This window comes from Schistocerca gregaria, chromosome 3, assembly GCF_023897955.1.
Source record: "Schistocerca gregaria isolate iqSchGreg1 chromosome 3, iqSchGreg1.2, whole genome shotgun sequence".
Lineage (NCBI taxonomy): Eukaryota > Metazoa > Arthropoda > Insecta > Orthoptera > Acrididae > Schistocerca > Schistocerca gregaria.
In genome coordinates this window covers 524,388,345-524,403,490 of record NC_064922.1, presented here as the reverse complement: position 1 = coordinate 524,403,490, position 15,146 = coordinate 524,388,345, and the positions used below count along the sequence as shown (strand labels likewise).

The window sequence follows — 15,146 nt, the reverse complement described above, 5'->3', positions numbered from 1 at the left end:
TTGTGAAGATGAACAAGTGCTCATAGCTCTTAAGGTATGCACATTAGAACTTATTTTTACTGGAAGTTTTTTTATTTTGCTCCTACTACTGCATCTCAAAATATGGAAAACAAAGTGATTGCTGTAGAAGAATTTTTTTCAGAGTATCGAAGATGAAGATCTGCTAATAGCTATGCAGGTATGTATTTTAGAGTCCATGTTTACTAGACTTTTTTTCATTAAACAATCATTCCTGTCATATCCTTTAACATTCCCCATTTCTCTTGGGACATCATGTATACAAGGATGTTTACCATTGAGTATGTGCTCCCCCCTCCCACAAGCTCACAAATACACATGTTAGTTCTCAGAACAAGAACTCTTATCTTATTCATCTGGTAGTCAACCTTTTCTACATGCTTCCCTGCTGCTCTATGTCTCTTCTGTTACATCATTAGGTGAATAATGATCCATCTTTGCAGATACCTCTTCTATTCAGTAAGTAATAATGTATCCTCATGCAGACATTCGTATCAACCTATCCAATTCTCATTTACGAACCTAACAGAAACTTAAAAATTACTGATGGTTACCTGCTAAAAGTGATGTTTAAATGACTGTGAGTGATGCAGTTATCCAGAAAATTTTACAGTCTGATTGATGTTTAGTTACAATAAGACTACTAACAGACACTAATTATACTATGAAATTAGTTGCCAAAAATTATATTTAATCCTAATATTCTTAGTTCAAATGGCTGACATTTGCAACTAATTGAAGAGGATAGACTGCAATCAGAGGAAGCACTGAATAGCACACAATGAAGAAAGTCTGCTGGATATTACTAGCAATCAGTTTAATTTCTTGAATGGTCATGTGTCTTTGAGTTGTGCTTGCTTGTGCTGTCTACTTTAAAAGAAGGCCGTTTGGCTGAAAGGTCACTTGTTTAGCAGTCATTTTGTTGTGTCTGTCTGTGACTCAACATCTCCACTGTGATGAGTAGCAATCTATCCTTTTCATAATATTGTCATTATTCCACACTGGGTGTTCAACTGTTAGATTAATTCCTTCATCATATTACAATAAAACACACACACATTGACACAGGTATGTTTTGGAAGATACTAGAACAAGAAAGTAATACAATATGTTACATCATACTTGCCTACAATCATCTTCAAAACACGTGAATAGGTGCGTAGTTCGCGAGGAATGTCTGTGTTTAGTATGCTAGTATATCCCTCATAAAACCCCTTGAAAAGAAAATTTTCTGCACCCAACTTATGTGCAATATCAAGAGCTTTCTTGAGTTGTGCTCCTGCATAGCCAGTTATGTAAGCCTCTGGGCTTGTGACAGCTCCACTCACATATCTGAAACACAGAGTTTGCCATGTATAATGTAATTTTAACTGTCATTATGTTTATTCCTTCAGGCCCAATGTTTTCACTTATTGTCAGAAGTTCAAATTAACTACAAAATGAGGTGTATGTCATACATATTCATTTGTTTCCACTTGTTTTTATTTATCTGATCTTACACACCTAGTTCCATAGGACCACACTGAGGAGCAAACCTCCATGGTCATGGAATGAGTCAGTGCATGAAAATAACATCAGAAGTTAATAACAGATAAAATAAAATTTACACAAATCCTACACAGACAATGAGCTGCAGAGTATATATTAGCATAATCAACAATGTAACACAGAGAGTGTTTATTGGATTTTTGCCTAGTATTAACTAAACAAAAGCTGCCCTTTCTTGGTAATAAGTTCACATTGTTAACAAAATTTAACATCAAAGAAAATCTTTCAGAATAAAATGCATAAGTGTGTTACATAATTGGTTTCAAAAGATTAATGTGCCATCTTCAGAAGTCAAAAAAATTTGAGATATTACAAATCATTAGAATTGGGCCATGTATGTATGTAAAGTACAAGAAGCAGATTACAGAAACTTACTTAATATTAGTTTAGCCAAGTTCTAATGATATATAACATTCCAAATTTCATGGATTACTGACAACAACAGATTAAGACGTTGAAACTGATAAACCGAAGCAATTTCCTAGCTGTGCAACTGATAATTGAATTTTATTCTTATATACAACAGCTACCAAGAAAATGACAGCTAGGTATGAAATCATTAAAGCATGATTTATAGAGTGCTGAAATTATATCTTAAATTTATCTTTTTTATTTACAGCATTTCGACCATTAATTCAAGTAAAAAGTAGTTTATGAAAAGGTTGTTGGAAATCTGTAGTCCAACATTCCAAACTTAATAGTTTATTCACAAACAAAAGTTTTAAAAGAAATATCAGATTTATGCCAGAGAGGCAACAAGAAGAAACAACTATTTAGGGATTCATGTGAACTCACCATCCCTAATTATACACCCTTTTTCACTCCTACTAATATTTTTTATATATGGGAAGCTGCATAAAACAAAATAATGACATTCTTATATGCTCTGATTACAATCAATACAGCATATAGGTAAATGGTATGTTAACTTATTAAACCTTTAAACCTTTGCATGAACTTGGTTTTTTTAATTAAGTGATCTCACCTGCAATTGGTCCTGAGGTCAGCAGCAACCCAAAGTGGTTTTATACCAGTACGCTGTTGTAGATCAAGTATAACTTGAGTGGACTCTTCTATGAAATGATGTGTTTCTTCAAGAGTGTCTCCTTCTGGAGCAATATCAGTATCATACAGTGTCCAATATTTAACACCTAAACCAATAAGATTGAGTTATTTACATATAATTCTTTGTTGTAGTATAATAGTAACACCCTCAGTAGAAACAGCAATTCAGACCTTACCAAGTTTGGAATAAAGCTCAAAGGCTGCCTTCAAACGCCGCTTGTAATTTTCTTCTGTATGAGACCCATCATCCCATGATTTACAGAGTGTTGAATTTAAGGGGTAATCTCCACCTATAATGCAAGACTTTGTCAGCATTCACTGTAATAACATTTAAACCAAACACAAAAAATAGTTGCATAAAAATTACAGGTCTCCCAAAAGGTCAAGTAGGAAAGTGGCAATTTCCACATCACATCCCATGTAAAATCTTACTGGAAATTGTTCAAGGCATAGTGCTTGTTTACTTTAAGTAATCTTAATTGTTTGTCAGTCCTGAGTGAGCCCATATCAATATCTTACATTTCTGATTATGTGCAATTGCCAAATATCAGTATGGCAGTATCCTGATGTGTATTGTGCATTTTTAAATGCTGAATTTAATATTTCTGTGTTCTATATTTTGTCTTTAGTTTCAATATCAAACTGATCAACAAGAGATTAAATGGAACATTTGGATTTGACATCGACTTCAAATGTTACCAGAACTTCCAAGAATGTTAAGATAGATCCTTCACCAGGATCTTACTGCAAAAATTATTGCAGGTTTCAAGCATGGCCCTTCTTAGAGATGCAGTAGTTGCTAATGAGTCTTCTCTATCAGTTTTCCTGCATCTCTATCAGTTTTCCTTCAGTATCTTTTGTAGTTATGTGTTGTTGTCTGCATATTTGCAATATTCTCAAAATCAGTCCATTGAACCAAGGTGAGTCCTTGCTGTCCTTACTTAGTTTAATTGTTATGTATTTATCTAGAACACAGTTTGCAACATTTTTGAGCTGTAATCACAATTATTCTGCAGCTCACAACATACAGGAGGTGTTTAGTAGCAGACACCCACATTGGAAAAAGATTGATAGCTATTAAGAGCCTGAACTAAGCCATTTATCGGAAACAGTTCAAACACACTAACCCACACATGTACAACTTGTACACCAAGGCCACGGTCATCTCTGGCCACAAAGGTAATTTTTTTTTTTTCATTTTACCAATCTTTCTCTCTATATCTCCTCTATGTGGTGAGTAGCAGTCTATCCATTTCATTCAATAAAACACAAGTGGTGCACTAGCTTCCTTGATGACCTTTCTACCTTTAGTGACTATGCTCGTGTAGTAGCATCATGTATATCTCTGATTTGTGACACTCTAGAAAAGATCAAGTTTGTCTGTAGCAATGTAGCATCCTGCGGTCAGCAAGAAAGAACTAACAGTCAATTTGAACACACTTTATTATAATTAAATAAAAATGCCTTCTTGGCATACACTAAGTTTTGAACACAAGAACAACCAGAAAATCCCACTACTCTTGTAGTGGCAAACCAAATAAGGAAACAAGACAATGGAAGAAAATACTGACCAAAATCTACTCTACAAAATACAAAATGCTACTACAATGCTATGGTGAGTGAATAGAATGATAGAGCCAGCGTAAGTACTGGCCAGTGCTGTTCCTATCGGTTGATAAACACTGCCGGTCTGATGGTCTATGCGTGCTTATAAAGCCATGTCGGCAGAGTGTTACATGAGTCATACGAGTTCTGATTGAGGGAACACTGTCACATGTTGTTTGGTGAAGTAGTTCTGTGTTTATTTGCAAAGTCTGTTATTGTTTCTGTCTTTCTGCCTGCTGGTTATGTTTCTCTCTGTGCTCCTGAAAGGGGTTCGGCAACCCATCTTACGTGTCAGCTGTGTCAGCCCTCTAACTAATAAGAGGCCGCTACGACAAGGAAGGTCTAAAATATTTCTTTTGCATGGTGGTTGTCAAACTAGTTCTTCTAGACATTTGTCTGCAATCTATTCACTTATACTTAGCAAGACTGCTTGTTCATACCACTGATAACATGCAACTTTTCCAGCTAACACTCTTGTATCCCCTGCTAATGGTGACACAGGCTCAGACTCCGATATTGATACAGATACCACATTATCACTGACCTATGTCACAGTCCATGCTAGGCTGCACTCTCAAGAAAATGCAGCCCATACCAGGGGATGCTCACAGTATGTTCAGTGGAGTTTTCAACTATGGCACATGCATTATATTTATGGACCCACATAGACCATTCCAGGCATTTCATATTGTCTAGCAGTGCTGATTGAGAAGAGCTGCTATATTCAACTTGGATTCTACCATATTGCTACATGGAAAGAGTTTGTTCATTCTGTATGATGAGTTGGTTGTGGAGTCCTGAACTTTCAGGTTAACATTTCTGGCTCTGGCCTTGCTGTACGGGACTTTGATTTGGTACAAACATGTTAAGATCTATTTTACTCATTGTATTTTGTTTTAGCTGTGAATAAATCAGAATATAAATCAAGTCTGTGTTAAATACTTCAGATACTCGACACATTAAATTCTCTACATTGTCCTACAATATGATGGTATTATTAAGTTTAGGCTTCCTTTCGGTGATCCCTCTACCAATATATCTTACTCTTACGGATGGTAGAAAATGTCAGATTACTAATCTAAATCGATCAACCATTGTTATGCTTGTCAATACTCAGTCATAATCATTCTGGACCTTGCTAGACCTAATTTTTCTTCTTGTAACTATAAGAACTTGTGTCAAGATACTTAACTTCAAATCCTGCAGACTAATCTATCTTTCTGCTATAAATTCCATCTACTGTAAAAAATTTCCCTACACCATACTTTGTGCTTGAACAAACTCTTAGTTTCCAATATTTTGGCAGGGGAAAGGGGTATAGAGGATGGGAGGAATCAACTGCATTTCACATATACTCTGGTGCCTGAGAGGCCATTTCTAGCATACAGAGCGCTCTTGACTTACAAGAGGACATTACGGACTGGCACTCTTCAAATGCCTTTATACTTACAGGATTTGAAGTTAAGTATCTTGACACAAGTTTCCAACATCAATACATGATTTCAGAGTGCTGTTAAGTTTAAAACATTTGCAGCTTATTAACACATTTGTTGGTTGCCAAGTGCTTAGTGTAAAAGCTTGTAGGTGTATCTACATCTACATCCATACTCCACAAGCCACCTGACGGTGTGTGGCGGGGTTTACTTTGAGTACCTCTATCTGTTCTCCCTTCTATTCCAGTCTCGTATTGTTCATGGAAAGAAAGATTGTGAAGTCAGTATTTCAAATCTTGATTGTAGCAATACTTTTTTTCTTTTATTAAAAAAACTTGTATTTGTTAACAAACTGAATTGTTAATTAACAAGTACTGAATCATAATTCTTCAGTAGTTACTAATCACATTAAAATGGCAGTATTCACAACCAACTGAAACTTGGTGCATAAATGCAAAAAGTCATACATAAAATCAAATAATTTTTATGTCTAGAAACTGAACTGCATTACTGATGAATGCATTTTTTTTACATGTAACAGTAAGGCAGTCTGCGTATCTGTATCAAATATTAATTTACAATTTTTGCATGAGCAGCAATTTAAAAAATTTTTTGTCAAATATATTACAATAAATTCATTTTGCAAAAAATGTACAACCCATTGAAATTTTCAAACTGATGATGCATTTTTAGAATATAAATGAGCAAACTCTATCAGCAGACCAATATCTCTCATCAGGAATTATGACATCCTCTCACACATTTATGCCATGTAGTTTGATTTTGGGACCAAATTAGTTTAAGCAGACAATACTCCAATACAAAATAAATCATTGTAGTAATAAAACAATGATTTGTTGTATGCTTTATTTTATGAAAACAATTCATTAAATTTATGTTGCAAAAATTCACTTGAAAAGGTACTTCAGCATTCATACAAACAGAGAGACTTAAAAGTAAGTACTTTTAAAGATGTAACTTGTAGCAGTAGCAGTAGCAGTAGTAGTAGTAGTAGAAGTAAAAGGAAGGAAGGGAGATTGGAGTTTAACATCATGTCAATAGTGTGGTAATCAGAGTTGGAGCACAATTTTGGGTTACAAAAGAGTGGGGCAGGAAGCTGGGTGTGCCCTATCCAAAGGAACAATCCTGGCATTTGTCTGGAGTGACTGAGGGAAATAATGGAAAACCTAATTATGGATGGCTAGATGAAGATCTGAACCATCGTCCTCCTGAATGAAGTCCTGTGTGCTAGCCACTGCACCTTCTTGCTCAGTAGTAATAGTAGTAGCAATAATAGTAGTTGTTTGCTTTTTTTATCTTTTGTCTGAAAATTATTTTGATGGCGTTCTCTCTCCTACTGTATCCTATGCAAACATCTTCATCTGTGTACAGCAATTTCAGTCTACACCGCTTGAAGCTGTTCACTGCAATCAAGCCACTCTCTCTAAATTCGAGATTAGATGCTACTAATTTGAAAACAAGCTACTGCTTGCTCAGTTTTATTAAATAGCTGCTGTTCATCTTGCAGTGACTGCTTAATATTTTTCTCCTCTATAAATTTAGTCCTATAAGAATGATTGTATCCTTTTGTGAGTCATCACAGACATAGCTGAAATTATGCAAAATGGAAACTTGATTCCTTTGCTGTTATTCAAAGAAAATAATTACCTGCATTTGTAGCTGCAGAGGATTTTTTACAATAAATTACTGCTTGCCAAGTAGTTTCACAGTGATCACCATCATATACCATGCAGCTAAAAGGAATCTAGATAATCAAATAATTTGTAGAAGAAGTTGATAATGAGGTACAATTTCTTCAAAAAATTCCACTCTGAATTCTAGATAAGAAAGTGAAGTCTACATGAAAATATTTTTTGTGACTTTCACTGTGGTTGTTCAACTTATAGTTTAGCTGAAAATGTTTTTCTTATCATCAGAAAAAAAACTGATCAAAGAGTAAATAATACAAGAAGTGATCATAAGAATTTCCAGATCCTTCAAGAGACCTCTACAACAGTTTGGATTATCTACTCTAAGTAATGGCTTATTCAGTACTGTGATAAAAGAAGATAACAGCACCAGACTGATGATGAAGATCTCATGACCAGAACTTCCACCTGTGAACAGAACTATCAGAAAACCTAGAAATATTATTAAAGCAGGCTGTGATGGAAGAAGCAATTTGGTTATTAGTTGTATGATAATGGGCAAACACATTGGAGGAAGAATAAGAGATGTAAAAATCATTGTAACAGAATCATTGGATAATGATCAAAGGTTCTTTATAGCTGATCTGAAGGAAAAAATGACAATCACAACCTGTTCAAGAAGTACAACTAAGATAAAAGAATGGATACTAAGGGAAGCAGAAATGAAGACCATCTATCAGTCTGATAAAAGCAAAGTTACTAACAAACAAACAGGTAGTGCAAATGAAGAGTGGGGAGCATTTAAGACGAGATTAATTAATTGCACTGTACAAGTCTATGGTAGAACAAATGGTAAAGTAAAACAGAAGGAAACCAACTGGTGAAGTGACAGATGAAAGGAAGCTATTAAAAAATGGAATATAACAAAGAAAATCAAAGTGTGCAGAATCAAAAAGAAACCCATGGAATCAGGTCAGTAGATACTAAAGTACTATAAACATTGGACTAGGTATATAGGTAGAACAGACTTAAGGTTAAAAGTTTGTGAAGGAAGAAAAGGAGAGGAGTAAGGAAATATTCACCCAAAAACTAGAGGAGGTCAAAAGTTGAAACAAAAATATGCTACAGGGATTGGTAAAAGGTGGAAGATCAGATAGAGAAGCTATAGCACAAGATACAGAAAGGATCACAGAAGAATGAAAAAATACTTCAAAACATTACTGAATGGCAAGAAAATGATAAAAGAGGAACAGGAAATAAGTAATTTACTATAACCTGAAATGGGACAATTGCCTATTATGTAGGCAGAGATGTAGAATGCTTTGAAGCAGATGAAAGGAAGCAAGTCAGCTGGGCCAGATGAATTGACAGCAGACTAATAAAGGCTGCAGGCATCCAAGGAATACAATGTTTACATCAAACACTGGGAGTCTTGGGAGGGAAATAAAGATGACTGGAAGAAGGCAATTATAATACTAGGAGAATGTTCTAATTATAGAGGAATCAGCCTGTTATCTTACTGTCTTAAGAAGTTGGAAAAGATTATTCAGAGAAGATTAAGATCATTGCCAAAAAACCAGTTTGAAGGGGAACAACATGGAGTCAGAAAAGGCAGAGGAACAACAGACCTCATATTTCCACTAAGACAGTTAATGAAAAAGCATATGACAGTGTGCCAAGGTGAGCAATCTGGGAGTGTTCAGGAAAACTAATGGTTCCAAACTCCTTAATAAGGAGAGTGCAAATGCTATATGAAGGCTGCAAAAGTTGTGTACCAGTGGGTAATGGCAGGTCATTCAGGACACAGAGAGAAGTGCTATAGGGTAGTGTTCTTCCCCTGTTACTTTTTATTGCACTTGTGGATGTGACTGTAAAAAATATCAAGATGATAGGAAATTGTGATTTCAGAGTCTTAGTCTTTGGTGATGTAGCTGTTTTTAGGGAAATGGAACTAGAGGTACAGGGAAGATTGGATGAATGAAACTCCAAGTTTAATGAGTACCGGTTGATGGTAAGCAAGAGCAAAACTGTAGCAATGATAATGATCAGGACATCTGCCCAGAGCAGCCTGATGCTAGATGAAGAGAAAATTGAATGTGTGGAAGCTTTCAATTACCAGGAAAGTACAATATCAGGGACTGTAACTACCAGACCATAAGTGTAGAACAGAGTAACAAAGGAATCTATTTTTTTATGAGATGCAGAACCTATTGTGAGACAAGGGTGTTCCTATGAGAGCCAAACAAACTATGTTTAAAACATATCTCCTGCTCATGATTACATACAGCTTGTAGTGGTGCATAATCAGAAAGGCAGATACAAGCAAGTTACAAGCATTCAACATGAAGTTTCTGTGGTCAGCCTTGCAGAAGACTAAACAAGATAAATTTAGGAATGAAGACATCAGAGGAGAGGTGCAAGTAGAATCCATCAATAACTGAGTGCTGCATGACTCAACTGGTTTGGACATGTGAAGAGGATGACACATACAATAGTCTGTAACGAGAGGGGGGCTAGATCTTTATTTTTGATATTTTGGAAGATGAATGGCAACCTGTAAGTAGCCATACTAAAGTTCCAATTATGACCTCATTGAAAACCTGTGTAATACTGATTTTTAAATAATTTTATTGAAAGAAAAACTCCTGGCTACACCATAGTTTTCTCTTTCCCCAGGAGCTGGAGGGGGAGGGGGGGGGGGGGGGGGAAAGATCCCCACACTTGCCCCCAGGTATGGTGTCTTTAGAATGAATGATAACTGCCTGCCAAAATAATACTTGAATACTTGCACAGAAATGTGCAGGAAAAAAATCCATAACACAATCCATAAAAATGGCTAGCTCACATTAAGGACAATTTGTAGACAAGAGGAAAGAACTGAGAAACAATATCAAGACAAGAAGAGTATCAAGATCAGGCAAAATGAAGGCAAATTGTTCTTAAGTATCTCACCCGGCTCACTGGAAGGATACAAATATGATGACTATTACAGCAGCAGTTCACTACTTCACTACTTTCTCAGGTGTGATTCACATGTAGCTATTGGTAATTAAATCTTCCAGCAGAATATTCCAAGTGTACAGCATTTTTTGTAAAACTGAAACTGTCTTGACATTTTAAAATATTTTGATGCATTTTCACCTTTCTTTTGTAATCTGCACAAAGTAAATAAAAAGACTTACTATTGTTTATAATGCCATAAGCACACACAAAGAACATTGCCCAAAAAACTGCATTTATTATAAGATGCATAAGAGAAGCTTCAATGCAGTTTAAAGCATTATGTTAAGAACATGGTTGCAAGCACATACTGTGATGGGCTGAGAAGTTCCCATTTTGTAGAATATCAGCAAAAATAGGGATTATTTATTTGGATGGCATATATTTGTGAAGGCAGATAATAAGATACAATCCTTTCTTACAGGATATGTATTACCCCTACAACAATTTAATTACTTGCATGTGATGAAAAATTATCAATGTCTAGAGTAGTGCATATAAACAAAGGTAGGAAAGACTGCAATGAGCTCTGCAGTGTCACCAATTTAGCTGTCTTTGTCACCAACTCTATCACCTCATCATCAAACTAGCCACTATCTCTTAAAAACTAGTAATACTGGGATATGCTTCTTGGAGAGACTACGATTATGCTTCTCATGCATTCTTGAAAAAGTGATACGCAAACAAGCAAGGTAGGTAATATTCATATGTAACACTAGGTTTGTTTCCTTAATGTGACCTGTAATAAATATTATCACATAATTGCTGTCACTAAAAAAAAAGTAACTGTTCAACAGCAGCTATGAAGTGAGCATGACACATATGAACAGCAAAATGCCCAATTAGCTGACATGTCACTTTGTAGAATCCGTTTTACTACTAAGCAGATTTCCCTTAACCACCTTCGTCTCAAAGTGTGGGATTAGATTGATTAATACCCTTATAAAGGATTAAAAATTCATTGCAATAAGTGTATCCAGAATACGGTCAACAAAAATCTATTTCCACCCTTAAAAATGGTTTGCCAAAACTCTGGTAAAATTCATATTATTCTTATCTTCAGAGGATGAGTATGAATAAATAAAGGCCTATGGAAAAGCGATACCTAGGACATACAGTACCAGTAGTTACATAGAGTCAGAATAGTATCCCATATTATGATATGAAAATCGTTAACAATCTCCAATCATCTTCTACAAATTACTCCATTATTTATGTTTAAGTATTGAAGATTCCTGTGTACTACATGTCAAGTAGAAATGCTTACGGTATTAGACTAATATTTTTAGAGAATGTAGAATCAGTTTACTCATGTAGATACTAACAGAATGGTGGAAAGTAAACAGAGAAAGTATCACTTTTTTGCACTCTAGTAGGTTTCCATTAACCACTCTATGTTAAGTTTGATCCAAGAAAATACAAATAACTACAAACAGTTAAAAATAATTATTTAGTAATGCAGTTTCTGACAGATGCTTCTCTTAATTAATTTATACTCAGCACACATCAATGAAGGTTATCCTTTATCATGAGCTCCTACGTAAAGCACAAATTAATCAATCATACTTTACTGCCATTTACCTGGGCACCCACATTGACAAAGCATGCTGTATATTATTGTATTTGTTGTTACTTGTATGCAAATATCAATACTCTTTTTTAACAGATACTTGCCTGAATGGCAGAATGCATTTCTGAATGAAATACATGGCCGAAGCCAATCTTCCATAGCTCTCCCATGAATTCGCTCAGTGGCATTATAATACTGATATGTAAGTGTATCTTCATATGCAGCATCTGCATGAAATTCTACTCGATTCAACCCTGTAAAATCAAATGTAATGTGACATGTAGACATCTGATGAATGGCTAATAAAAGAAAACAACACAACTACACATATAAGTCATCATCTCCAATGAATGAAAATGAGTTAATTTAAGATATTTATAATGTTAAACCAGATATAACAATACCACATAGGGTTAAGCTAAGCAGGCAAGCAACTGAATTTATGGTTCAAGAACTGTCCAGAGGTACAATCATATCCACCATGTTATACTTTATACGAGAGGACTTCAGTAAGTAAGCTACATGTTACACCATGCTGTGGCCATTTCACAATAAGAGTGTTACATTGTCAGAAGAGATGACATGTTTAGGGTTTCCTACAGAGACAATTCTGCTGCACTATGGACAACAGAAGCATCACAGTGTGGGAATGAAATACCATAGCAACTGGAAACATAATAAAAAGTTGAAGTATGCAGGATAGTACAATTCTTGTGAACAAAATGTCTAAATTGCACATAGATTCACCATGAAATTATTGCAGTATGTGGACCAATTACAATGTCATGTTCATAGTGACAACAATCTGACCAAAGGTACACAGGCATGGGATATGCTGATTGGGAAGGAGGCTATCAGTGTCAATCACAGATGACAACATCCAGGCAGTTGAGGAACTGATTTGTGACACTCTCAGATTCCCTGACAATGAGGGTGTCCACACAGTGGCTCTCAAATGACTCCATGACAATGAAGTGAGTGTCTATTGTTGAGGAATTGAATGATAGATAGAACATTCTGACCATTGTTTGCAGAGATGATGACAATGCTGAAAAATAGTGTCATGTATCTGTGTCATTTAGAAGTGCAGTGGAGTATTAAATGAAAGTTACTTGGCCTGCCATAAAATGTGTAACTTATTTTTTTTAACTTGTAGTTGTTATTTCATTGATACTATCATTACCTGCATACTGTGTGCTTTCTTACTCACAATTTGAAGAAAGTTTACCACTACTTTAGTATAAGTGTGAATATTTAAAATGGAACTGTATTTTTAATTTTTGTTTTTCAGCTGTGTTTCAGTAATTTTGGTTTCAGGCTTAGTATGTGGCCACCCTTCCTCTGTCAATATTATAAAACTAAATGGCTTATGAACATTAAATATGTGATTCGTAGAGTTTGGTGAACCTGTCCATAAAAGACCACACCCACTGGCAGACACACACTTGTATATCACATTCTGAAATTACCAGCCTTCAGAGATGTAAACTAAGGGATTATGCTGAAGCACATGGTACAGAGACTGCAATGTTAATTTAAATGATCACATATAACAACAACTGTGAGCAAATATTTGCTTATCACTTTGACTAGGCCTACCATGATAACAGCTATTACACTAATGAAGTCTACAAATAGGTCCAATATGTTTCATTAAACAGCTCCATACATCTAAGAGTAGGAGTTTTTTGTAGTATTTAATTTTCAAGGAAACAAAAATGGCTAATTTTTTCTGGCAAATCAAAATATAAAAGAAAAAAAGACAATTTGGAAGAATTATTTTGCTTAAAATGGCATAAATTTCAATGATAAAAAGAAATAATTAATAGGGGCAATTTCTTGGTTTATTTGCGCTACTTTGGTGATTTTAATGAAGCACAAAAATGAAAACAAAAAAGCAGTCAGGAACATTTGTCTGACCAATACAACTGAAACCGAATCTAAAAGAGGACACTTATAGCTATGAAACAGCACATCCACTAAAAAGAGAACATGACTTTCAATTTGCTATCAACTGTTGATAGATTGTAATAAAATGGTGTGTTATTGTTAAAAAAAGATGAATCGTTGCATCATAATAATATTAAAAAACAAAAATTTGTTAAGAGGGAGAGAGAGGCACACATTAGTTTGAAGAAGGACTCTTACCAGGAAAGTAGTCATTGGCCTCCAAGTTTCGAGCTGTTTCTCGACTGTTGATTGTCTTCTGGCGCTTGTTTGTGCTTTGTGCGTACATTGCTAAGGCTTGCTTCCTACTGAGGAGAGTAGCAGGAGAATGAACGCACAATCTCTCGCCTGGAGCAACCTGAGAAACTTGATCCTAGGTCTCAGGTGTCGAGAGGTATCACCCCATTGTCATGGATATCGCCTTTCTCCACACTCTGTAAACAGTATCAAAAGAGACATGTTGTACAAAGATGGTTTACTCCAGTATTTTAATGTGATTTTGAGCTCTGTTTTATTAATGATATCAAGAATAATAAATTAGAATTCAATGGATGGGGAGAGGAAAAGGGGGGGGGGGGGGAGTCCCTTAAATTGTGTTTTCTTTCGATGTAATTATATGATGCCAATTAAATAACACTAAATTTTGTCTGCCATATTAATAAATAAACAAACAAACTGCATTAAATTTACCTTCGCTGTGTATTCTGGATATTTGGAAATTCACAAGAGTAATTTATTTATTTATTTATTTAGCATCCAATAGATCACACATGTGATATAGGATTTGTCATTTGATTACACGTAACACATAACAACACATACGCATAATAAATTGACAAAATATACAAACAGCAAACAAATTACATACACATAGTACATAAGTAGTGTACAAGAACTTATTACCCAAAAACAATGTACGTGCTCATGATAAACAATTATAGATCATTCACTATGTCTCATACTCAAAACATATTACAGATATTTAACAGATTTTTCCTAAGTACCATAATTAGGAAATTGAAAACATAATTAAATTAGTTTGAATTTTTTTAAAAAAGTAAGCACAGGTTTCAATCCACACTCTGAGACAGGTATTCATTTACACTGTAGTAGCATTTTTCCATCAAGTAATTTTTTACTTCACACTTGAAATTATTTTTGCCTTTCAATTCTTTAATTTGAAATGGAAGTGCATTTAAAAGCCTTATTTCTAAATGGCTAACATGTTTCTGACTTCTAGTTTTTGCTACATAGGGAATGTGGAAGTCTTTACAATGCCATGGTAGCTTGAGTTGGTTTGGAGATCGCAGG

The 15,146-nt window shown here is 35.0% G+C and overlaps 1 protein-coding gene across 1 annotated transcript in view; it reads right to left on the bottom strand.

The window, feature by feature from the left end:
• Positions 1-14,169, bottom strand: part of LOC126353990 (uncharacterized) — a 43,867-nt gene extending 29,698 nt beyond the window's left edge. The window contains exons 1-5 of the mRNA XM_050003293.1: positions 14,037-14,169; positions 11,993-12,142; positions 2,808-2,921; positions 2,552-2,717; positions 1,145-1,350 (exon numbers count right to left, since the gene is read on the bottom strand). Of these exons, the coding sequence (XP_049859250.1) occupies positions 1,145-1,350; positions 2,552-2,717; positions 2,808-2,921; positions 11,993-12,142; positions 14,037-14,124 (724 nt within the window). The 5' untranslated portion in view covers positions 14,125-14,169. The remainder of the gene's footprint in view (positions 1-1,144; positions 1,351-2,551; positions 2,718-2,807; positions 2,922-11,992; positions 12,143-14,036) is intronic.
• Positions 14,170-15,146: the final 977 nt, after the last annotated feature.